At 39.4% G+C, this 26181-nt stretch overlaps 1 protein-coding gene across 23 annotated transcripts in view; it reads left to right on the top strand.

Annotated features, from left to right (window-relative positions):
• Window positions 1-609: 609 nt before the first annotated feature.
• The window catches only part of ICA1L (islet cell autoantigen 1 like), a 68707-nt gene continuing 43135 nt past the window's right edge, over window positions 610-26181 (top strand). The window contains exons 1-10 of one of the 23 annotated variants that reach the window (XM_055108988.1): window positions 618-1050; window positions 1557-1737; window positions 2011-2137; window positions 2784-2832; window positions 3060-3129; window positions 12300-12467; window positions 16682-16850; window positions 19943-20015; window positions 24227-24350; window positions 25809-26007. In XM_055108988.1, coding sequence (XP_054964963.1) covers window positions 16689-16850; window positions 19943-20015; window positions 24227-24350; window positions 25809-26007 — 558 coding nt within the window. In that variant the 5' untranslated portion in view covers window positions 618-1050; window positions 1557-1737; window positions 2011-2137; ... (2 more) ...; window positions 12300-12467; window positions 16682-16688. Of the gene's footprint in view, window positions 1477-1556; window positions 1738-2010; window positions 2138-2783; window positions 2833-3059; window positions 3130-12299; window positions 12468-16681; window positions 16851-19942; window positions 20016-24226; window positions 24351-25808; window positions 26008-26181 lie in introns of all 23 variants that reach the window. The other 22 variants (XM_055108980.1, XM_055108987.2, XM_055108983.2 and 19 more) reach the window with 22 other exon arrangements.

Genomic DNA, 26181 nt, shown 5'->3' with positions numbered 1-26181 from the left:
AGGCTGAGGCAGGAGAATGGCGTGAACCCGGGAGGCGGAGCTTGCAGTGAGCCGAGATCGCGCCACTGTACTCCGGCCTGGGCGACAGAGCGAGACTCCGTCTCAAATAAAATAAAATAAAATAAATTCTAGAACCTCACCCCATCTTTGTCATCATACAGATTTTAATTATCACCTCGAGTGTTAACCTTTTAATTCTTTGCTAGCCTATGTGTCGCAGTTGTAATTAATAATTCGTATTCTGCTGTTTTAGGAAAGTTCTTTTAAGTTTTGGAGTCACCTTTAAAAAGAATGCAGTTTGAATTTACTAAATTATCTCCTACTAGTAGTAAATAGTTTTGCCTTCCTTTTTGTTTTTTTCCTGAGACTTTCAGGATCCGGTTTTACCTTTTACTCTTGAAGATTCATCATAAACATTATGGATATGGATATGTGCATTTGAGATTGATTATGAACGGTTGTTAACTTAGACCTCTTTAAACCTTTAACACGGGAGTTAAATACAGCGGGCGAACGCTTTCCGCGTAAGGAGCACTGGTGCTAAGGGGCCGCCCCAGAAGGCCCGGCAGGTCCGAGGGTGGGGGTGCTCGGAGGGAGCCGGGAGGGCCCCGGGCCAATGCCTTCCACTTCCCCACGCCTCAGAGAGCTCACACTCAGCTCCTCGTAATGTTCTGACCGGTTTGGTGTTTGTCATTTCACTTTATTAAGTAAAGAGGAAATCGGGAAAGGAGGAATAGAGAGGGTCCCCGAGTTCATTCAAGAGCAGACCGAGAGATGCTCCGATCCCGAGTCGGGCCGGTGGCGGGGTCAGGCCGGCGCCCGAGGGGGGCGAACGCGGACGCCAGGTCGCGCGGTTTAAATCTCCCGCCTCCCGCAGCGGGAGCCTGACACCTCCACGCACTGGTGCGGAGGGGCACTGGCTGCCGGAGGGGCACTGGCTGCCGGAGGGCCGGGAGTCGGCGCGGTGCTCGCGGGCGGTGGCCGGAACGGGTGCCGGGACGGATCCCCGTACGGCCGAACGCGACCCGAGGAGGCGGAGGAGCGGCGCCGGTAAGCTTCTGCTGCCTCCTGTCCGCCCCTATTCCCCCTCAGGCGGCGGTCAGGCCCGGGGACCAAATCCCGGGTTCCCATGGCGACGCCAGGAGGCGGGGGCGCGGCGGGAGGCTCCGGCCACACGCGCGCGCGCGGCTTCTCGGGGCCTTGCTGGCCTCCTCGGTTCTCTGGGGGACCCCGGCCGCTGCCTGCGGCCTTCCTCCAGGCGAGGCCCTGCTCGGGGTTCTTCCGGCCTCCCCCCAGGCAAAACCCGCAAGGAGCGGTTTCTGGCGTGGCTGGGTCCCCTGCGGCCGAAGGGCGCCTCCCGGCCACGCTCGCTGTAGTGAAGGAGCGCGGCAGCCTGGGGCTCGTTTGGGTGATTTCCCTCGGCGGTGGAGGTCGCTCCTAATAGAGGCGGCGGCGGATCACCCGAACAGCCTTCAGGTGCTTCCCTGCTGATCTCTTTTTAACGTGGTGCTTATTTTTATTTCGCTATTATTTTGTAATGGGAATGTCTTCCTTAGAAACTAATTGGCAACCGATAGATAAAAACAAAACATAGTAAATGTGCAGTTTGAGCTGAACTGCAGAATGCACGGGCCCGCGAGGGGCTCCGCACACAGATCCTGCTCCTTAGGCCGGCAACCCGACCCCACGGCACAGATATGGCTCCTGGAAACGCGCGTCAGCTGGTCAGGTGCCCAGGTGATGTCAGTGGTCAGATACCTGATGCTCTAAGGAAGACGGAGAGGGGAAAGCGGGGAGTCCATCCTGGCAGCTCACCCGCGATGCTGGGGCGTTGCCAGTAGAGGGGGTGGAATCATTTTTCGTATAATAGATGATCTTGATGCACACAGCATAAAAGCTGTTATAAACTATGGGTCTCTGTAAAATAGATTGTTGGGAAAGTAACATTTTTCCATGGTTTTGATTTTTCCCAAAAGTATTTATGTATTGATTTATTTGGTTCTGACTCAGGAGACGTACTGTAAGACGATATTACTTTAATCATCTTCACATCAGTATTTATGGAATAGCCACAGGTGCCTCATCCTTTAGTAGGAGTTAATTATATATTTACTGGCCGAGTAAACATCTCCGAATGGTATGTATGTATTTTTATGTGACCAAAATTTTAAATCGTTTAGTATTTGTTATCTGTGCCTATCATACCCAGTATTCTTTGAAATCTCTTTATTTAATAGTTCAAAATGGTTGTTTATCTAGTCGTTGAAACAGCTATGTGGAAGGCAGTGTTCTAATTACCAGTTTAATTTTAGAGTTAGAAGGGTGCTCAGAGATCAGCCAGTCCAAAGAGGAAAAATTGCAAATATGAGAACTGGTGGAAAAAGTAGGATGCCATATTTTTATTATAAATATCATAAAAATATAAAAGTTTATACCAGTTATGGAACTAGGACCAGATATCAAAATATTAGATACAAAATGGATAATATACTGTCTTGTTCTACTATACTGCCAAACTTTGTGATTTCATTGTGTGATTCTATATTTACATTTTTTCTGTACTTTTATACTTTAGCTTTTTCAGTACTCACTGCGCTTCCTTTAAAATTTTATTCTTTTTATATTCTTTAACAACAACAGATGGGATATGTGAGTTTTAAATATATCTGTAACTGGAAAGATTTCCTCGTTCGAAGTAGATTTTGTTATTTAATAATATTCTTATTACCCTCTTCCATTTTGTCTATTTTTCATTCATCACTTAAGTTTTGTGTTTTTTTCAGAAATCAAAATTTTCAAACTTGTACTTGGATCCAGTATTCACCATTAAAAGTTAGTCACCTTCTATGTATCTCATTATTATTTTGCCATTATTGACTCACTTGCATGTAACACTAGGGTTTTAAAATTCCTTTTTAAATTTAGTTGAGATAAAAAAAAGACTAAAATTCCTTTTTTAATTTAGTTGAGATTTTAAAAAAAGACTAAAGTAACACAATATCTATATTTACAGAGGCCAACATTAACAACTGTTAACATTTTGTTGTATTTCTTTCTAGTATTTTTTTAGATAAGGAAATAAAACATTTCCAATAAAGCTGAAGTCTCATCCCACCCATCCGTTATCAGGTACTCAACATCATGAGTTGGTATCTGTGTTTTGTGTTTTTTAAATTATATTTTATACGTGTCTATTATTGCATGTGTTTTTAAATTTTAAATAAGTTACATCATATTGCGTATAGCCTGCACTTGTGTTTTTCACTCAGTGTTATTTTATTTTATTTTATTTCTTATTTTATTTTTTTGAGACAGAGTCTCGCTCTGTCACCCAGGCTGAGTGCAGTGGCAGGATCTCGGCTCACTGCAAGCTCCGCCTCCCGGGTTCACGCCATTCTCCTGCCTCAGCCTCCGGAGTAGCTGGGACTACAGGCGCCCGCCACCACGCCTGGCTGATTTTTTGTATTTTTAGTAGAGTCGGGGTTTCACCTGTTAGCCAGGATGGTCTCGATCTCCTGACCTCGTGATCCGCCCGCCTCAGCCTCCCAAAGTACTGGGATTACAGGCGTGAGCCACCACGCCTGGCCTCACTCAGTATTATTTTAAAAATTGATTTGGATTGATATTGATAGTTTTAGCCACTGACGTATTTGTTTTAAATGTTTGTTGTTGTTGTTGTTGTTGTTGTTGTTTTGAGACAGAGTCTTGCTCTGTCACCCAGACTGGAGTGCAGTGGCGCGATCTCAGCTCACTGCAACCTCTGCCTCCTGGGTTCAAGCGATTCTTCTGTCTCAGCCTCCCAAGTAGCTGGGACTACAAGCACATGCCATCACGCCCAGCTAATTTTCTTATTTTTAGTAGAGATGGGGGTTTTACCATATTGTTCAGGCTGGTCTCGAACTCCTGACCTCAGGTGATCCACCAGCCTCAGCCTCCCAAATTGCTGGGATTACAGGCGTGAGCCACCGCGCCCGGCCTTAATTGTTTTATATAGTATTCTGTCATATGAATATACTACATTTTTATCTGTATAGCTTTTTATTAATATACTTAGATTGTTTCTAGTTTTTTATTACAATGCTAAAATAAGTAGACATTCATTTGGTAAATACTTATTGAGTATCTACTGTGTGTCTTGCACTGTTTGCTCACAAACAGATGAAAATCTCTGCCCACATAAAGCTTTTAAATACCTAGCGGTGGAATTGCTAGGTCATGAAGTAGCAGCATGTTTAGTTTTATGAGAAACTGCTAATCATTTTCCAAAATGGTTATACCATCTAATGCTTTCATCAGCAATATATGAGTTCCAGTTACTCACATTCTCACCAATTTTGGTGTTGTCAGTCTTTGTCATTTAACCTATTACCGTGGATGTGTATTGGTATATCATTGTGGGTTGAGAATTCATTCCTGCTCTTTTATCAAAAGTTTTTTTTTTGTTTTTGAGGGGAAATTCAGATAATATACAATTAGCCTTTTTTTTCTTTTTTTACTTTGGCTAAACAAACCCAAACAACCGTTTCGAAGTGTACAATTCAGTGATATTTATTGTTTTCACAATGTTGTGAGATCACCAGTTCTCTCTAGTTTGAAAACTTTTTCATCACCCCATAAAAACACCCCTTACTCATTAATTACTTGGTTTGTAGTTTTTCTGTTGCTGAGTGGTATTCCATTGTGCAGTATACTATAATTTGTTTATTCACCTGTTAATAGATATTCTAATTTTTGGCCATTTTGAATAAAGCTGGCAAGAACATTTACAGGTCTTTGGGCATATTTTTCATTTATCTTAGGTAAATACATAAGAATACAATTGCTGGATTGTGTGCGTTTCCAAGAAACTCAATTTTTTCTGAAGTGGTTATACCCATTTTATATTCCCACGACCAATGTATGAAGGTTCCAGTTGTTCCTCATTGTTGCCAGCACTTTGAATTGACAGATTGGTTGTTAGCAAGATCAAATGGGGGTGTGCTGATATCTCTTTGTGGTTTTAATTTTTGTTTCCCTGATGAATAATGTTGTTGAATATATTTTTATATGCTTAATGGCCATTAGTATACAGTCATATACTGCATAAAGGTGTTTTGGTCAATGATGGACCACAGATATGATAATAGTCACATAAGATTGTAATAGCATATTTTTATTGTACCGTTTCAGTGGTTAGACATGTTTAGATACATAAATACTTACCATCATTGTGTTGCAGTTGCCTACAGTATTCAGTACAGTAACATGCTGTACAGGTTTGTAGCCTGGGAGCAATAGCTCCTAGGTATGTGGTAGGCTTATAACATCTAGGTTTGTATAAGTACATTCTATGATGTTCTCACAATGATAAAATCATCTAATGACACATTTCTCAGAACATATCCCCACAGTTAAGCAATGCATGACTGTATATGAATATCTTTTGTTAGTTTGCTCAAATAATTTATCTATTAAAATGAGATTTTCTTATTACTCAGTTGTAATTATTCTTCATATATTCAGAACACAGGTCTGTTCATATGTGTGTGTACGTATGAAAAGTTTCTTCCAAACTTTTCATTTTCTGAATTGTGTTTTTCAAATAGCAATTTTAAATTTTGGTGAAATCTAACTTCTTGATTTTTTTTCTTTTATAATGCATGTTTTAAATAGTCTAAGAAATCATTGTCTGCCCCAAGGTTGCAAAGATTTTTTTCTTCTGGGAATTTTACAGTTTTTTGAGATGGAGTCTCGTGCTCTCGCCCTGGCTAGAGTGCAGTGGCACGATCTCGGCTCACTGCAACCTCTGCCTCCTAGGTTCAAGCGATTCTCCTGCCTCAGCCTCCTCAATAGTTGGGACTACAGGAGCCTGCCACCTCGCCCAGCTAATTTTTTGTATTTTTAATAGAGACGGGGTTTCACCATATTGGCCAAACTGGTCTCGAACTCCTGACCTTGTGATTCGCCCGCCTCAGCTTCCCGAAGTGCTGGGATTACAGGCGTGAGCTACCACGCCTAGCCGGGAGTTTTACAGTTTTAAATTTTACATTTAAGTCTGTTACACATTTTGAATTACTCTTTGTAAATGATGTTAATTAAGAGTTGAGCAATTCTTTTGACATATGGATATCTGGTTGTCCTTGTATTGTCTGTTAAAAGTCAGTCCTTTCCACCAATGAATTGCTTTGGCACCTCTGTTAGTCCATTTTGTGTTACTATAAAGGAATACCTGAGACTGCATAATTTATAAAGAAAAGCAGTTTATTTGGCTCACAGTTCTGCAGGCTGTACAAGAAGCATGGTGCAGAATCTGCATCTGATGAGGAGTTCAAGTTTCTTTCATCATGGAGGAAGGTGAAGTGGGAGCAGGCATGGCGTGGTGAGAGAGGGAAGGGGGCCGAACTCTGTTAAACAGCCAGCTCTCACATGAACTTAGAGAGTAAGAACTCACTCATCACCAAGCCATTCAGGAGGAATCTGCCCCCATGACCTCCCAGAAGGCCCAACCTCCAATATTAGGGATCACATGTCAACATGAAATTTGGAGGGGACAAACATCCAAACTATGTCAGTGCCCTTGTCAGAAATCATTTGGTTGTATATTTATGGATCTATTTCTGTGTGTTCTTTAATTTTTCTCAGCAATGTGCTAATAGTTTTTAATAGCACTGTGGTACATATTTCACTGAATTTGTTGCTAAATATTTCATGACTTTCGATGTTATTAAAAATGAGAGTGGATTTTAAATTTCACTTTCTAGGCTGGGTGTGGTGGCTCACACCTATAATCCTAGCACTTTGGAAGTCTAGGCGAGGGGAATCACTTGAGGCCAGGAGTTTGAGACCAACCTGGGCAACATAGGTAGACTCCATCTCTACAAAAAAAAAAAAAATTTCACTTCCTAATTGTTTGCTACTAATATATAGAAATGTGATGCTTTTGTTTTACATTGTCTAATTCACTAATTGCTGAATTTGCTCAGATCTGTTGCATTAGATCTAGTAGATTTTTAAAAGATTCTTTAGGATTTTTTGCATACATAATCATGTCACCTGTGAATAAATACATCTTTGCCTTTTCCTTTTAAATGTGGAAGTGGTGTGAGCAGTCATCTTTGCCTCTTTCCCAATATTAAAGGTAAATATTCACTATTTCACAGTTAAGGATGATGTCAGCTCTGTGGGTTTTTTTGTTGTTGTTTTCTCTTTTTTTTTTCGGGATGGAGTCTTGCTTTGTCACCCAGGCTGGAGTACAGTGGTGCACTCTCGGCTCACTGCAACCACCTCCTCCTGGAATCAAGCTATTCTTCTGCCTCAGCCTCCTGAGTAGCTGGGATTACAGGAGTGCACCACCACGCCCGGCTAATTTTTGCATTTTTAGTAGAGACAAGGTTTCACCATGTTGGCTAGGCTGCTCTTGAACCCCTGACTTCAAGTGACCCACCCGCCTCGGCCTCCCAGAGTGCTGGGATTACGGATGTGAGCCACCATGCCCGGCCAAAGAGGAGATTTTTTTTTTTTTTAAAGACAGAGTCTCACCCTGTCGCCCAGGCTGAAGTGCAGTGGTGTGATCTCAGCTCACTGCAACCTCCACCTCCCGGATTCAAGCAATTCTCCTGCCTCAGCCTCCTGAGTAGCTGGGATTACAGGCAGATGCCACCATACCCAGCTGATTTTTGTATTTTTTAGTAGAGGCAGGGTTTCTCTGTTGGCCAGGCTGATCTCCAACCCCTGACCTCAGGTGATGCACCTGCCTCAGCCTCCTGAAGTGCTGGGATTACAGGCATGAGCCTCCATGCCCAGCCACACCTGGCTAATTTTGGTATTTTTAGTAGAGATGGAGTTTCACCATGTTGGCCAGGCTCCTCTGGAACTCCTGATCTCAGGTGATCCACCCACATCAGCCTCCTAAAGTGCTGGGATTACTGGCGTGAGCCACCGCACCTGGCCCATAGACTGATTTTGAAATGCTAAACAAATCTTGCATCCCTGGCATAAATTCCACCTAGTTAGTCATGTTTTATCCATATATATATATATATATATATATATATATATACACACACATATATGTATATACACACACATATACATACATACACACTCACACACACTACTATATTAGATTTGTTAGGATTTTGTGAAGGGTTTTTGCATTCATATTTAATAAAAATATTGGTCTGTAGGCGCCTGTAATCCCAGCACTTTGGGAGGCCGAGGCGGGTGGATCACGAGGTCAGGAGATCGAGACCACGGTGAAACCCCGTCTCTACTAAAAAATACAAAAAAATTAGCCAGGCGTGGTGGCGGGTGCCTGTAGTCCCAGCTACTCAGGAGGCTGAGGCAGGAGAATGGCGTGAACCCGGGAGGTGGAGCTTGCAGTGAGCCGAGATCGCGCCACTGCACTCCAGCTTGGGTAACAGAGACTCTGTCTCAAAAAAACAAAAACAAAAAAAAACAGCAACGGAAAATTGGTAAACCTTTAGTTAGATTAATAAAAAAGAGGAAATGCTTAAAATCAGAAATGAAAGAGGGAGACATTGCAGCTGATACCACAGAAATACAAAGGATCATAGACTACTATAAAAAATGATACACAGGCCGGGTGCAGTGGCTCATGCCTATAATCCCAGCACTTTGGGAGGCCGAGGTGGGCGGATCACTTGAGGTCAGGAGTTTAAGACCAGCCTGGCCAACATGGCGGACCCCATCTCTAATAAAAATACAAAAATTACCTAGGCTTGGTGGCACACACCTGTAATCCCAGAAACTTGGGAGGCTGAGGCAGGAGAATTGCTTGAACCCGGGAGGTGGAGATTGCAGTGAGCCAAGATCGTGCCACTGCACTCCAGCCTGGGCATCCAAATGAGACTCCATCTAAAAAATATATATATCTATATATCTATATCTATATCTATATATCTATATATATCTATATATATAGATATACACACACTAACAAATTGTATAACCTAAAAGAAATAGGTAAATTCCTAGACACATACCAACTTATAAAGACTAAATCATGAAGAAATTGATAATTTGAAAAGACCAATAATGAGTAAGGAGATTGAATCAGTAATAAGAAGTCTCCCATTAAAGAAAAGCCCAAACTTGATGATGCCACTACTGAATACTACCAAACATTTAGACAATTAAAACCAATCCTTCTGAAACTCTTCCAAAAAATTGAAAAGGAAGGAGATCTTCCAAACTAATTTTACAAAGGCCTGATACCAAAGGCAGACAAAAACAGTACAAGAAAAGCAAATTATAGGCCAATATCTTTGATAAACGTAGATGCAGAAATCCTCAAGAAAATACTAGCAAACCAAATTCAACAGCACATTAGAAGGGTCATTCACCATGATCAAGTGGGATTTATCACTGTGAATCTGCATATTCACCATATGCAAATCAATAGTGATACACCATATTAACAGAATAAAGGACAAAAACTTTATAATTATCTCAATAGATACAAAAAAGGCATTCAACAAAATTCAGCATCCTTTCATGACAGAAACACTCAACAAATGAGGTAGAGAAAGAATGTCTCTCAACGTAATAAAGGCCTTGTATGACAAGCCCATAGCTAACATAATGCTCAGTGAAAAATTGAAAGTTTTTTTTTCTGAAATCAAGAACAAGACAAGTATGCCCACTTTCAGCACTTCCATTCAACACAGTATTGGAACTCCTAGCTAGAATAATTAGGCAAGAGAAAGAAATAAAAGGCTTTCAGATTGTCAGTGAAGAAGTTAAATGATCTGTTTGCGGACAACGTGATTTTATATTTAGAAAACTCTGAAGACTCCACCAAAAAACTATTACAAGTAATAAATTCAGTAAAGTTGCAGGATACAAAATTAACACAAAAATCAGTAGTGGTCAGACATGGTGGTTTATAACTGTAATCACAGGACTTTGGGAGGCTGAGGTGGAAGGATCACTGGAAGACAGGAGTTTGAGACCAGCCTGGACAACATAGTGAGACACACATCTCTACAAAAAATAAAAAAAAAATTAGCCAGGTGTGGTGGCACAAACTGTAGTCCTAGATGCTTGGGAGCCTGAGGTGGGAGAATTGCTTGAGCCCAGGAGTTTGAGGTTACAGTGAGCCATGATCATGCCGTTGCACTCCGGCCTGGGTAACAGAGTAAGACTACGTCTCAAAAAAAAAAAAAAAAAATCAGTAGCATTTCTACATACTAACAACAAACTATCTGATAAATCTGGCCAGGTGGGGTCCCTCACGCCTGTAATCCCAGCACTTTGGGAGGCCAAGGTGGGAGGATCACTTGAGGTCAAGAGTTCGAGACCAGCTTGGCCAACATGGTGAAACCCTGTCTCTAAATACAAAAATTAGCCAGGCGTGGTGGCATGCACCTGTAATCCCAGCTACTCAGGAGACTGAGGCAGGAGAATTGTTTGAATTTGGGAGGTGGAGGCTGCAGCACCACTGCACTCCAGCCTAGGCAACAGAGCAAGACTCTGTCAAAAAAAAAAAAAAAAAAAGGAAGAAATCAATAAAACAATGCCATTGACAATAGCTAGTAAAAAAATTAAAATACTTAGGAATAAATTTAACCAAGGAGATTTAAAATGTATACACATTTTAAAACATTATGTCATACATCATAAATATAAATATATACAATTTTTACTTGTCAATTAAAAATAAGTAAGCCTGGGCAACATAGTGGGACATTGTCACTACAAAAATAAAAATAAATTAGCCAGGCATGTTGGTGTGTTGCCTGTGGTCCCAGCTACTCCAGAAGCTTAGGTGGGAGGATTACTTGAGCCCAGGAGTTTGAGACTGCAGTGAGCTATGATTGTGCCACTGTACTCTAACCCAGGCAACAGAGTGAGACCCTGAATCTGTAAGTAAAATAAGTAATGAAAAAAATATATAGCTAAAAATTAGAGATTTCAGTGTATGTAAATTTTATGAAAAAGAACTATATGATGATGATGATGGAGTGAGGTGGTAAAGAATGAGTAAACATATCAATGATGTTTTTAAAATGGCAGCACATTGATAATTGAGCTGCTATTTTATTGTTGTCTGTGTATGGTAGGGTTTTTTGTTTTTGTTTTTTTGAGACAGAGTCTGGCTCTGTCACCCAGGCTGGAGTGCAGTGGCACAATCCTGGCTCTCTGCAACCTCCACCTCCCAATGTCAAGTGATCCTCCCACCTCAGCCTCCCTAGTAGCAGGGACTGCAGGTACTTGCACCACGCCCAGCTAATTTTTGTATTTTTTGTAGAAAAGGATCTTGCCATGTTGCCCACGCTGGTCTTGAACTCCCAAGCTCAAGTTATCCACCCGCCTCAGCCTCTCAAAGTGCTGGGATTACAGGTGTGAGCCACCACACCCGGCCTCTATGCATGTTAAAGTTATATAATGTGAAGAAATTAAGAAAGAAGCAATAATCTTATATTTACCAGGACATTTAACAATTACAGTCCTTCCATTCTTTTCTATAAATCCAAATTATCTGGTGTAATTTTCTTTAAGACTGAAGAATTTGTTAACATTTTTAATTCAAAAATTATTTTTAATTGAGAAAATGGTATATATTTGTCATGTACATTACGTTTGAAACACTGTGGAATGGCTAAATCAACATAATTAACATATGTATTACCTCATCTTTTTTTGTGGTAAGAACACTAAAAATCCTCCCTCATAGATATCTCCAAGAATATAATACATTGTTATTAACTATAGTCCCTTTGTTGTACAATAGAACTTACTCCTCCTAACTGAAATTTTGTGTCCTTTGACAAACATCTTCCCAATACCCCTCCCCCCAGCCTCTGGTAACTACCATTCTACTCTCTACGTCTATTAGTTCAACTTTTTTAGATTTTACATGTAATTGAGATCATGTGGTATTTGTCTTTCAGATTTATCCATGTTGTCACAAATGACAGGATTTCTTTCTTTTTAAAGGCTGAATAGTATTCCATTGAGTATATATACCATATTTTTTAATATGTTCAGCTGTGATATACATAACATCTGTAATGTTAGCATTTCTGAAAGTCTCCAGATCTGATCAGGTAGTCTCTCAGAGCTTTATTTGAAAATATCTTTATTTTGCTTTCCTTCTTTTTATTTTTTATTTTTTTATTTTTTTAGAGACAGACTGTCACTCTGTCGCCCAGGCTGGAGTGCAGTGGTGTGATTATAGTTCACTGCAGCCTCAAACTCCTGGGATGAAGCAATCCTTCTGCCTCAGCCTCCTGAGTAGCTGGGACTAAAGGCTCACACCACCATACATGGCTAATGTTTCTTTTATTTTTTTGTAGATATGGAGTCTTGCCATCTTGTCCAGACTGGTCTTGAGCTCCTGGGCACCAGTGATCCTCCCCCACAGCCTCCCAAAGTCCTGGGATTACAGGCCTGAGCCACTGTGCTCCCACTACTTTCATTTTTAAAAGGACAGTTTCAATAGATGTGGAATTAGGGGTCAACAGGTTTTTCTCCTCTCAGTACCTTAAATATATCCTTCCATTTAGTCTGACTTTTTTTTGTTTTTATTGAGAACTGACCTGTTTGTATTTTTGTTACCTTGTGTGTAATATGCCATTTTTCTCTGTTGCTCTCAAGATAGGTTTTCTTTGCTATCTTTTTTTTTCCCTATATAGATTTAAGCAGTTTGTCTGTGATGTGTCTATTTGTGTTTTCTTTGTATTATCCTGTGTGGGGTTTGTCATTTAGCTTATTGGATCTGTAAATTAATGTCATTCACAAATTTGGGGATGTTTTATTTATTTGAATTTTTTTCTATCCCATTCTATCTCTTCTTTGGGTTCTCCTCCTTCCTCCTCCCACCCCTTGCCCCAGTTTTTAGATTGGTAATTTTTGGTAAGAAGAACTTTTTACTTCTGCCATCTTCAGTTTGCTCTTAATCTTGTCCAGTTATTATTATTTTTTTAAGAGGCAGTCTGTCACCCAGGCAGGAGTGCAGTGGCATAATCATAGCTCACTGTAACCTCAAACTTCAGGGCTCAAGAGATCCTCTTGTATCAGCCTCCCAAAATGCTGGGATTACAGGTGTGAGCCTCCACACCCAGCTGCAGTGAATTTTAAATTACAGTTACTGAACTTTGTAACTGGAGAGTTTGAGTTTTACTTGTTTTCTAATATTTTCAATGTGTTCATTTATTGTGCATACATCCTACTTTAAGTCTGTGTATATGTTAATAATAGTTGGTTTAATAATTATCTCATAATTGCAGTATCTGGGAAATCTTTTGTGTGTGTGTGTGTGTGACAGAGTCTCACTCTGTCGACCAGGCTGGAGTGCAGTGGCTCACTGCAACCTCCGCCTTCCGGGTTCAAGCGATTTTCCTGCCTCAGCCTCCCATATCTGGGAAATCTCTGGAGTCTGTTTTTATTGACTGCCCTTTCCCCACTGGAGTATGGGTCACATGTTCCTATTTCTTTGTATGTCTAGTGTTTTTTGATTGGATACTTGGGATTTTGAATGATGCATTTGAGAGATTCTGGATTCTGTTTTGCTTCTCTGAAAAAGAATTTTTATTCTAGAAGCCAGTTAACTTGACTGAACTCAGACTCCAAACTGTCTCCTCTGGAGTGGTAGTGCTGAAATCTTCACTTAGTTATTTCCTCTTTCAATGGCTGATTTTCTGCCACGATTCCTGGGTTTCCCTCCCTTGCCTCATGATTCGTTTAGTGATTAGCACAGGTCTTGGGAGGACTTTATACACAAATTTTGGGGTTTCCTCCTCTTTGGCTCCCTCCCTTTTATGAAATCCCTCCTAAATATCTGATAGTTCTGCCAGCCTTGAACTCTGTTATCTGATATGTCAAGCCAGTAAGACTTGGCTTCCTGCCTAACCTACCCCCAGTGGCAAGCAGATTTAGCAGTGCCCTTGGTCATAAAAACCACAAATGTGCAAATCTCACCTTTTGCAGATTTATCCTCCCAGTCACTTTCTCCCTTTGCCAGGGAACGTGTGCCCTCTGCAGGCAAGATAGTTTCCAGAAATGGAGGAGTCTAGTTTTTTGCTGTCCAATCAGATGTTACTCTTTCTCTCCCAAAGAGATATGGAGAGAGTGGTTGCGAGGACAGGAGTATATTGTTTGAGCTACATCAATATGGAAGTTGATGTAGGGAGAGGTATTCTCTCCTGATACTCCCTAGTATTTTGTTCTTCGAATTGAGCCTAAACCTGCAGTCAGTTTAGTAGAAGAGATTAACAGTTTGTCATATAGTTGGACTGCTGATAATTATAAAGTTGGGAGTGGAGGGAAGGAGGAGGAGGACTGAAAGCAGTTGAGAGCAACCAAAAGCAAAAAGAAACTGGATGGGAAAGAAAAACTAAGTTTCTCTCAAGACGCTTGATGTGTCAGGACAGTATAATGCTTATATCAAATCCATGCTCCCTAGGTACCCAAATTAAATTCCCTCTGTATTCCAAATTATGTCCAGAGAAATTATTCAGATAACATATTAAGAGGTTTGGCAATTAAATGGTTATTAATATATACTGCCCAGGAATATGGGAGGATATCCAAAGGATAATAATCCAGAGGCTATCTGGAAAATTGGCCACTTTGTGGACTTTACAGCTTGTCCTTGTTCTATTTTATGCTTTTTATTTAAATCTACTTTGTCTGATATTAATATAGCTATTCTAATTTCATTTTGTTTCTATTTACCTGGTATATCTTAACTCATATCTTTATTTTTATCTTTGTGTCCTTTTGTTTTAGGTAGATCTCAAATAGCATGTAGTTGGATTTCGATTTTTGTTTTTTATGATTCGAGATTCTTTGTATTTAAAAAGAAGTTTGCATCTATCATACTAAATAATATAATTGTTCTTCTTCCATCTTCTTGTTTTGTACTGTGTGTTACATGCCTTACTCTTGTTTCTCCCACTCGGTCTTTTGCTTTTGCTAAAGTTTTTCTGGCTCTTTTGTTTTACCCCTAGTAATTTGGAAATTAGACATTCTATTTTTATTTAATTAGTAATTACTTCAAATTAAAAGAAAGTGAACCTCTATTTCTTTACTAACATGAAGAATACAAGAGCATCTATCGATGTGCCTGGAAATAACGAATGAGTCACATACTTTAGTATTTCCCTTTTGTTCCTACTCTTACAGTTTGTTGGAATAATTTGGGCTTTAGATCCAAAATGTTATTAGTATTTATTCTTTTTACATATCCTTAAAGAAATACTTTTCACTCTGCATTTCCTTATATAGCCATGTTAACCTTGTTAAGAATAACTTCTTGGAGGTTATTTTTTATTTTTATTTTTTTTTGAGACGGAGTCTCGCTCTGTCGTCAGGCTGGAGTGCAGTGGCGTGATCTTGGCTCACTGCAACCTCTGCCTCCTGGGTTCAAGTGATTCTCCTGCCTCAGCCTCCTGAGTAGCTGGGATTACAGGTGCATGCCACCATGCCCGGCTAATTTTTTGTATTTTAGTAGAGACAGGGTTTCACTATGTTGGCCAGGATGGTCTCGATCTCCTGACCTCATGATCCACTCACCTCGGCATCCGCCCACCTCGGCCTCCCAAAGTGTTGGGATTACAGGCGTGAGCCACTGCACCTAGCATACGTTAATTTTTATGTTTACAGTTTACAATGTCCATCTGTATTTCTTTTATAACATATCTTCCCTTATACTTAAGGACTTTATTTGTGTTGATTTATTGGACATTAAAATATTTCTTTGAGTGATTTTTAAAGAGTATGTGTTGGAATCTTTGCATATCTGAAAATATTAAATGGATGTTTGACATAGCGATTATAACTATAGGAAATTTTCCTAAGGAACTGATACTAGTATGTAAAGATGTATGTACAAGTTTATTTTGCAGTTTTATTACAAAAGCAAAACTTAGAAAGTAATAAACATCTATAAATAGATATCAAATAAAATATAATTTTTTCTAGACATAACTGCAAAATCGTTTTATTACGTTTGTCATCTAACTAAAATTAATATAAATATAATTAATCTTTTGCCTGTTTCTTGTGCAAGTTGAAATTATAGCATACATTTAGACCATATAAAGCAAGTATTAGCATGTCTGACTGAGAACATTAATATTAGGGGCCAGATGTGGTAGTTCGCACCTGTAATCCCAGTGCTGCATGAGGCTGAGGCAGGAGACTGCTTGAGCCCACATTATTCTGAACTATGATTGCACCACTACACTCCAGCATGAGCGATGGAACGAGACCCTGACTCTAAAAAAAAATTACATTTAGTATCTTTTTTCCATTTGTCAGATTAAATATTGGCTAGCTAAACATATTTATTGAGTTTTTTTTGTTTTTTTTGTTTGTTTGTTTGTTTTTTGTTTTTGTTTTTGAGACGGAGTCTCGCTTTGTCTCCCAGGCTGGAGTGCAGTGGCGCGATCTCGGCTCACCGCAAGCTCCGCCTCCCGGATTCACGCCATTCTCTGCCTCAGCCTCCGGAGTAGCTGGGACTACAGGCGCCCGCCACCATGCCCGGCTAATTTTTTTTTGTATTTTTAGTAGAGACAGGGTTTCACCGTGTTAGCCAGGATGGTCTCGATCTCCTGACCCCGTGATCCGCTCACCTCAGCCTCCCAAAGTTCTGGAATTACAGGCGTGAGCCACCGTGCCCAGCCTATTATTGAGAATTTTTAAAAGAAATTTAATTTTAGTCTGTTCATTGTAGTCACTCCATGGATTCCTTTGGGCAACCCAGACCAGAAGATAATCAGTCAGTAGTCAGCAGAATGCAAAAGAAATACTGGAAAACTAAACAGGTCTTTATCAAAGCAACAGGAAAAAAAGAGGATGAGCACTTGGTGGCGTCTGATGCTGAACTGGATGCTAAACTTGAGGTAAATTTGAGCATTCTATGTATTGCATATAACCAGCCATTATTTGGGGCTCCAAGGGGAACTGCAACAGGTTTTCACACTGGAGAGTTTATGAGGATAAATGCAAATTTGATAATAGAATGTTTAGTTGTATCCATCTGTCAATCAGAGCTCTGAATAGGAGGTCACGGCTCTCACAAACTGAAAATTTGCAAAATTGGTATTCACTAACTTAGATAAAATATGAATAAAGTAGTTTCTCTGGCACGCATAGTTTTCAAGCTAAGTCTTAATGATTACATTCCCAGTTGAGACCATATACTCATTATATATCAAGTCGTACTATTTTGTAGTACTTTGATGTGAAGTCTTATACCTCACTGAAATAATTAAAATCAAATAGCAAATGAAGATAATAGTTATTGTTTCTATTTTATTAAAAGATAGAGTTATTGAAATATTTCCTAATGCCTTTTTTGGCTGTTTTTTATTTTAAATAATTGCCATGAAACAATTTTAAACCAATAAATGGTTTAAAGTAATTAGGCTAATAGAGAAGAGTGTAATATAAATGAATTAAAAAGTCTGTTTTTTTTTTTTGGATGGAGTTTCGCTCTGGTTGCCCAGGCTGGAGTGCAATGGGGCGATCTTGGCTCACCACCACCTCTGCCTTCTAGGTTCAAGGGATTCTCCTGCCTCAGCCCCCTGAGTAGCTGGGATTACAGGCATGTACCACCATTCCCAGCTAATTTTGTATTTTTAGTAGAGACAGGGTTTCTCCATGTTGGCCAGGCTGGTCTCGAACTCCTGACCTCAGGTAAGCCACCGTGCCCAGCCCAAGTCTGAATTTTTAAATGCAGATTTACTAACTCAGCATATATATACTAATTAAAGCTAACTCTTAACAAATATTTCTAAGCAGGGATTCTGTTATGCTTGGAATATAATCATTATGGTGGGATTCTTAAAAATATGAGTCTAATTAAACTGGTCTTGATCAAGTATTTTCATCCTGCAAAAAGTAAACTTACCTCATTGCCAAAACAAATATGGAAATAGATAAAAATTTAACGAGCTTTTACTATTTGTGTTGAAAAGTATTTCTAGGATTCAATGACAAATGTGTAAAAATGAAGACTTTATTATTATTGGTGTTGTATGTTTTAATGCAACAGGAACTTGTTCCAGATATATTCCCATAGAAGTGGGAATATATGAGGTTTTGGTATTGTTTTACATTGTTAGGTCATCTGTGGGTGACATGTTTTATATTCAGTGTAAATCTGGCCATTAGATGAATATTTGGAATCAAGCAAGAACTTTCTCCCACATTTGTACTATTTTTTAAGAATGAGAAACAGTTTTATTATAAAAATAAAAATAGTATGTAAACCTTGCAAAGACCTATGGAAAAAATAATCAAGCATAGTCACTTCATCTTAGTAGAACTATCTTTTCTGTATTTTTTTTTTTTTTTTGAGATGGAGTCTCACTCTGTTGCCCAGGCTGGAGTGCAGTGGCACGATCTTGGCTCACTGCAACCTCCGCCTCCCGGGTTCAAGCGATTCTCCTGCCTCAGCTTCCAAATAGCTGGGATTACAGGAGCCTGCCACCATGGCTGGCTAATTTTTGTATTTTTAGTAGAGACAGGGTTTCAGCATGCTGGCCAGGCTGGTCTCAAACTCCTGACCTCAGGCGATCCACCCGCCTCAGCCTCCCAAAGTGCTGGAATTACAGGCGTGAGCCACCGCGCCCAGCCTTTTGCATTCTTTTCTAATCTTCTTCCATATGCATTTAAAACAGATTTTACAATTGCCAAATCCAGATACCAAATGCACTTCAAACATGTCTAAACTCATAAGGAAAATTGATGCCTGCTCCTCCTTTTAAGATTTTAGTGTTTATTATCAATCTTCTTTAGGTTTGATCAAACATCAAAATAATAATAAAAACTGCTCCACAGATAGAATGTTCAGGCTTCTTGATGATATTAGGCATCTGACAATAAAAGGGTTAGGGCTTAATATTATATAGCAGTACCAAGGTCTTCTTGAACTAAGTCACATAAAAATTATTTAGTGTAGATTCTGAACAGACAGGCCTTGCTAAAAAAAAAAAAAAAAAAAAATCTGTAATCCCAGAACTTTGGGAGGCTGAGGCAGGTGGATCACAAGGTCAGGAGTTCAAGACCAGCCTGGCCAAGATGGTGAAACCCCATCTCTACTAAAAATACAAAAATTAGCTGGGCACAGTAATGGGCATCTGTAATCCCAGCTACTCAGGAGGTTGAGCCAGAAGAATCGCTTGAACCCAGGCGGCAGAAGTTGCAGTGAGCCGAGATTGCACCACTGCACTCCAGCCTGGGTGACAGAGTGAGACTCCATCTCAAAAAAAAGTCCTCATTGTATCTGTACTGTAAAACTTATGCTTGCTTGCTTATCTGGGAACACCTACATTTATTAATGTGTGTGAAGAGTTATGTCATGTATATAGTGTGGCCTCATCTCAAATTTTCACGTGCTTAATTTTGAAATGAGAGTCTACTGGATATTTTATTTCTTTTCTGTTAGCAATTAGCAGCAGTAGTAATGAAAGAATTAATATCTATAGAAAATTCTAAAAAAAGAATATAAAAATAATTTATATTTGATGTTATAATACATTATTTAATTTTTATAGTAAATTCACTAATCTGTTTTGTTTAGACCAGTATGAGAGAAAAGCCAGACTTCGAGTTAATACTTTGTAAGGTTATCTGCACTCTCATCTGTGGTTGGCAATATTTGATGCAGTTTATATTAGATTTATGTTGTTGTTATTTAGATAGTTTGGAGCTGAGATGAGGACAGGAGCTGAGATGAGGACAAACTCTTCAGTTTTAATTTTTTGTTTGCTCCCATATATTTATCATTTTTTTCCAGCTCTCATGGGGGAATGTGCTTTCTACATCGGAAGTAAAACCAAAACTGAAGCATGTCATAGCCAAGAAAAATAGACATAATGTTTTTAAAACAGACATAATACTTATAAGAAAATGTTATGCTTTTGGAGTGCTTATAACATATATTTGTTTATAGTTCTTTAAATTGTCCTAATAAAATTTATATCTCAAGGTTTTTCACTCTGTTCAAGAGACATGCACTGAACTTCTGAAGATAATCGAGAAATACCAGCTAAGACTCAATGGTATGAAATCATAGTTATCTATCTGATAATTCCCATTTAAAATAAATATTAGCATTTTTTAAAATGAAAGATTTAATGTAAAAACAATTTTGTGAATAGCTTCTTATGGCAAAATATGAATATTTACAGTTACCTGTTCTCAAAAGCCCCAGTATTCTCTCTTCTTTCCTCAGTTAATCAAATCCTCTGACCCAGATTTATTTTTTGCTGATATTTTTTTTCTTTGAGACAGGGTCTTTCTCTGTCACCCAGGTTGGAGTTGCAGTGGTGCAATCACAGCTCACTACAGTCTCCACCACCTGGGCTCAAGTGATCCTCCCACCTCAGCCTACCAAGTAGCTGGGATTACAGGCGTGTGCCACCATACCTGGCTAATTTTTGTATTTTTTTGTAGACACAGGGTCTCACTATGCTGCCCAGACTGGTTTCAAACTCCTGGCCTCAAGTGATCCTCCTGCCTCGACCTCCCAAAGTACTGGGATTACAGGTGTGAGTCACCATGCCCGGGCCTGCGCAGCATCTGAAATGGATTTATTTCCATCACTTAAACCTCTCTTTCTTGACTCCCACTTGCCCTTGCAGTTAAATTCCATTCCTCTGCTGCTCTTTACAGAAAAATGTGATGTAATTGTCTGTATTCATGATCTCTGTTCCTTTCCTTCCAATTTCTCTTGTACTCACTCCAGTCAAGTTTTCATCCCCATCACTCCACCAAATTTCTCTTGTCAAGGTCATGATTAACCAACTCCTTCTAAATCTGGCTTATCACATTATTTAACACATTTATTATTTCCTATTCCTTGATACACTTTCTTCACTTGGCTTTCCTGGTTTTCCTCCTCCTGGTCACTCTTTCTTGGCATCCGGCCTTTGCTGATTCTCTTCTCTCCTGGACTTGTTCAGGTTAAAACTCAATCTTTGGATCTCTTCTCCTTTTTTAATTACAGTGGGCCTGCTGGACATGGCTACCTCTCTAATCACACCTCCTAAAAGCTTCTCCTCTTTAGCCATATTAATATCTTACATAGTAGGCATATCTGTATAGTGGAATCCCTAACTTCCTTTGGGTATTTGGTCAAATGTCATCTTTTTAAATGAGGCATTCCCTGAACTGCATATCTAAAATGCAATACTCTCTGCCCTCAGAGGGTACAAAAAATACAATACAATACAATACCCCTTTCCCTCAAAACTCCCTGTCCAGTTAATAATATTCAACATTCTATATATTTTGTCCATTGTTTTTCTTCCCACCACTAGAATATGCCCTCCTTAAGGACAGAATTTTTTTTTTTTTGAGGTGGAGTCTCACTCTGTCACCCAGGCTAGAGTGCAGTGGCGTGATCTTGGCTCACTGCAACCTCCGCCTCCCAGGTTCAAGCAATTCTCTGCCTCAGCCTCCCAAGTAGCTGGGATTACAGGCGCCTGCCACCATGCCTGGCTAATTTTTGTATTTTTAGTAGAGACGGGGTTTCACCATCTTGGCCAGGTTGGTCTTGAACTCCTATCCTCGTGATCCACCCACCTCAGCCTCCCAAAGTGTTGGGATTACAGGTGTGAGCCACTGCACCTCGCCAGGACAGAATTTTTCTGTTTTATTTCTGTGTCCCCAGTCTAGAAACAATGTCTAGCATGTAGTCAGTACTCGATAAATATTTGATTTCAATGAATCAATTTTTCTCATGTAGCTATGTAAATTAATCTCATCGCTTTATAATCAAAGCTTATACATTGTCCCATTAAAGAAATAAATCCAATAAAGCATGATTATTCAAGTATTTTTTTGACTACCTGCCATGTGCTTTTCCCAAGGAAGTAGTTGGAGAAACAACTTTTTGCACAAAAAGAGAGACAATGTAAGTAGTATGTAATTGAGTTCAGAATAATGATACAGACATAACTCTGAATTCCTAGGAATGAAGAATAACTGTGGATTAGAGTAATTGGCAAAGGCAATTCCATAGATAGGAATTGAGGTAAAACTTAAAGGATTTATAGAAGTTGAACATGTAGAGAAGAGACTTGGAGTTTAAAGAGCTTAAAGAATGAGAACAGCCTGCATAGGCAGAAGAGTCTGTCATTGAAACTAATGGGAGGATAAAGGAACAAAGGAAATTTGGGGTCAGATTACTAACGACCTTATGGCCTTTTACTGCTTGGTAAAATATATCACAATCACTGGACCAAGTGAGTCCTGTGACAGAAATGAAAACGTGAAGAAAATCAGCAAGTTTATGTACCCTGAAATCACTAGATCTTTTAGCACTCTGGTGGAGCATTTCAGAATAAGGAAGGGAAACACATATAGATTTAATTGTGTATTTTCGCTTCAAGATTGTGTATAAATACGTGATTTCTTGAAGACGATTGTATTAATACATCTGTTGGGAGTAACATCAGACAAAGCAGTAGGTTAGTCCAGCACCATAACTTTATGGGAATCTCTTGACTCAGGGGAGAACACGTCAGGGAGGGGTCTCTGTAGATTTTGGCAGGCAGGTCTCAACATAGAAGCAGCACAGACTCAGCCTCATTGACTGCTCTTTCTGCAATGATAAAGGTAAGCTTCAGTGATCATTTATGTTCAGTTGATACTTGATAATGAAGTATTCCAAGTACTCAAAGTGCTTTCTGAACCACCATACCCAAATGAATATTTTCTAGTAGTTTTAATTGAGGTATATTTTATGAAGTTCTGATTCAAATAATGTGTAAACTGTACATCTCTCAAGTAATCAGCATTAAATTAGCATGACTCCCCAAACCCCATCTGCTCTGGATCAGGTCAGTTGTTCATGGTTTTATTAGAGATGAGACTACAGACTGTGTAGACACCTTCCTCATTACACCATTGTGCTCTCCTTGGGTCACCCTTGTAGGCATGGCAGCGGGGACAGGGGTAGTGGGGAGGCAGCATGAGGAGGCCTGAGTTCTGTTGCTGCCCCACAAGTAGCCAGACACTTCCCTTTCAGTTTTAACTTTGATTTTTCTATCAGTGAAGTGGGATGAAATTAGGCATGACATTTGTTGTTGTTTATTTACTTTAAGCTTATAATTGGAGCACTGTGGGCTTTCCCCCTTATTAGTCTTATTGTGGTTACAGGATCAGCTTACACTAGATCAGTGTTTCTTAAATTGTGGTGAAGGACCTTTTTTTGTTTCATGGTTTGCTTTCAATCTGTTGTAAACTGATACCTTTGTAAAATTCAATAAAAATGAATTTTTAGCTGAGCACTGTGACTCGTGCCTACCTGTAATTCCAGTGCTTTGGGAAACTAAGGTGGGAAGATGGCTTGAGGCTAGGAGTTTGAGACCAGCGTGGTCAACATAGTGAGACCCTGCCTCTAAAATAATTTTTAAAAAATTAGCCAACCACTGTGGCTCATGCCTGTAGTCTGAGCTACTCAGGAGGCTGAGGCAGGAGGATCACTTGAGCCCAGGAATTCGAGGTTGCAGTGAGCTATGATCAAGCCACTGCACTCCAGGCTGGACTTCAAAGCAAGATCCCATCTTTTAAAAAAATAACTTTTAGAAAAATGAAATAAAATACGTGAAAAATGTATTATAAGCTCACTTTATTAGATTTGACAAATATAAAATGCTCAAAGTCTCTACACAGTTATTCTCAGTTTCCTTACTTCTTCGCTTGTCACAGCTTGGTAACAGAGGATTCTGGACCAATACTGGTCCATGGCCTACACTTTGAGCAGCAGTGCACTAGATGACAGTTTTTAGGGTTGCTGGAGCAGAACTGTGGACATCTGCGAGTCTGCGATACCGAGCATAGGAAACTGAAGCCAGGAGGGAGTCAAGAATAAATTAACAAGTTTAAATAGGGAACAAATACTTTGTAAGAGGCAATGATCCTAAAATACATCTCTGCACATTTGAAAATGCATCATTTATGGCTTTATTTTATAGTTTTGAGGGATTTTTGTCACTAAAAATCAGTCCTTCTCAAAGCGAGGTCCATGGATTCACTGTGTCGAAACCATCTGGAGTGCTGATAAGAAGCCAGATTCCCTAGACCTATGGAAAGTAGAGTCTCTGGAAATAGAGCCCAGGAATTGCATTTAAAAAATAAGTCTCTCTTCTTCTTCCCCTAAGTAAATCTTGTATAGAGAGTTATTGCTGTGAGATTTTTAGTTGTGTGTATGTTTTAAACAAATGATGAAAGGAAACAATTAACTACACTGTAATTTTTTTCCTAGTTATATCAGAGGAAGAAAATGAGCTAGGGCTCTTTTTAAAGTTTCAAGCAGAACGGGATGCAACTCAAGCTGGCAAAATGATGGATGCCACTGGCAAGGCACTTTGTTCTTCAGCCAAGCAAAGGTTTACCATGGTTGTTCATTATCTTGAATCTGTAGTCAATCTGACAGTTTTGACATGTGTACTTAAATTTGCATATTTGTAAAGGTCACTGTTCATTCTAATAAAGGGTTAAAGAGAAATATATCACAGTTATGTTGTGACACCTAATTCTTAATTACTAATTTTGTATTCAAAATAATTATTTAATGATTGATGTTCTTGGTTGCTTAATTTCTAGAAATAACCTTTAGGCCTGTATTTATATTTCTTTTATTTCCCCTAAAATCAGACAAGTATCAGTTATATTTCTCAACTGGTTTAATGTAACAGTCACAGAATGACTAACATCTTAAAAATGTGTATTTCCAATTTCACTTTTTGATACTATACTATAAATATAGTGGTACTTTTTAAGTAGAAGAAATTTTTTCTTCTTAATTACATACTTTCCAGTTATTATTTCAGTTTCTAATATAATGATACCTACTGCAAAGAATCTCCTGTAATTACTAAACCTAGCCCAAATCTTTTGCATTTAAGAAGAAGAAAACAGTCCTTATCAGACCTATAATGATGGTGTCCAGTTTATATAGCTTTATTCTGAAACATCACATCAGTGCAAAAGTCTATCTTGAAGGAAGTGACGTGGAGGTACTAAGTACAGGGCCCTCCAATGGTCACTAAGCAAAAAGGAGGAATTGGATTTAATCTGTGTTTCTTAAATACTTGTTATCTTGTCCTCATCCTCAGCTGCTAAGAACTCCATACTCATTAGTTCTGCTAGCAAAACCCAGGTTTTCCCTGAACTTGTCAAATGAAAGGCTTTCTGTTAATTGGATTATGCTTTATGAATGCAGGTTCTCTGTTCCCCTCAGAACTGTTTTCTAAATGGCAGATTTACTTGGCAAGTTATTTATACATGGAATAACTTCCAAAGTATTGCAAAAATGACATATTTCCTAAAGTAACAAGGGAGGAGGTGTAGACACTTTTTTTTTTTTTTTGAGATGGAGTTTCGCTCTGTCGCCCAGGCTGGAGTGCAGTGGCGCCATCTCGGCTTGCTGCAACCTCCACCTCCCGGGTTCAAGCGATTCTCCTGCCTCAGCCTCCCGAGTAGCTGGGATTACAGGCACCCACCATCACACCTGGCTAATTTTTTGCATTTTTAGTAGAGACAGGGTTTCGCCGTGTTGGCCAGGCTGGTGTCAAACGCCTGACCTCAGGCGATCTGCCCACCTTGGCCTCCCAAAGTGCTAGGATTACAAGCGTCAGCCACCGCGCCCGGCCAACACATCTTTATTGATAATTCAGAGTTGGCTATATGATCCTTATTTGCTTTCAAAATCTCCTTAGGAACTGAATAATTTTTTACTTGTAGATTCATCTTGTTAGCAAATATGCTTTTTCATTGGTTTAAACCTTTGTTTTGTTTTACTTATGATGTGTTCAACCCTCTGATTTTTACCTCTCTGCCATTAGATTGGCCCTGTGTACTCCTCTGTCTCGTCTGAAGCAAGAAGTAGCAACATTCAGTCAAAGGGCAGTATCTGATACCTTGATGACAATTAATCGGATGGAGCAGGCACGCACAGAATACAGAGGAGCTCTGCTGTGGATGAAAGATGTATCCCAAGAGCTGGACCCAGACACCTTAAAGCAAATGGAAAAGTTTAGAAAAGTATGAAAACGTATCCCTTTCCTTTTCTTGGTGTATGAAATATGAAACTGCCACAGAATAATTAAGATAATAAAATTTCAGATGTTTTTTGGTAAATATATGTTTCATTAGACATTCTTGGTTGCTTGGAGACTGTAGTTGAAGTACAAAAGTTTGTCACACTTTTATTTTTAC

Source organism: Pan paniscus, chromosome 13 (assembly GCF_029289425.2).
Source record: "Pan paniscus chromosome 13, NHGRI_mPanPan1-v2.0_pri, whole genome shotgun sequence".
Classification (NCBI taxonomy): domain Eukaryota; kingdom Metazoa; phylum Chordata; class Mammalia; order Primates; family Hominidae; genus Pan; species Pan paniscus.
This window is presented reverse-complemented; position numbering and strand designations above follow the sequence as displayed.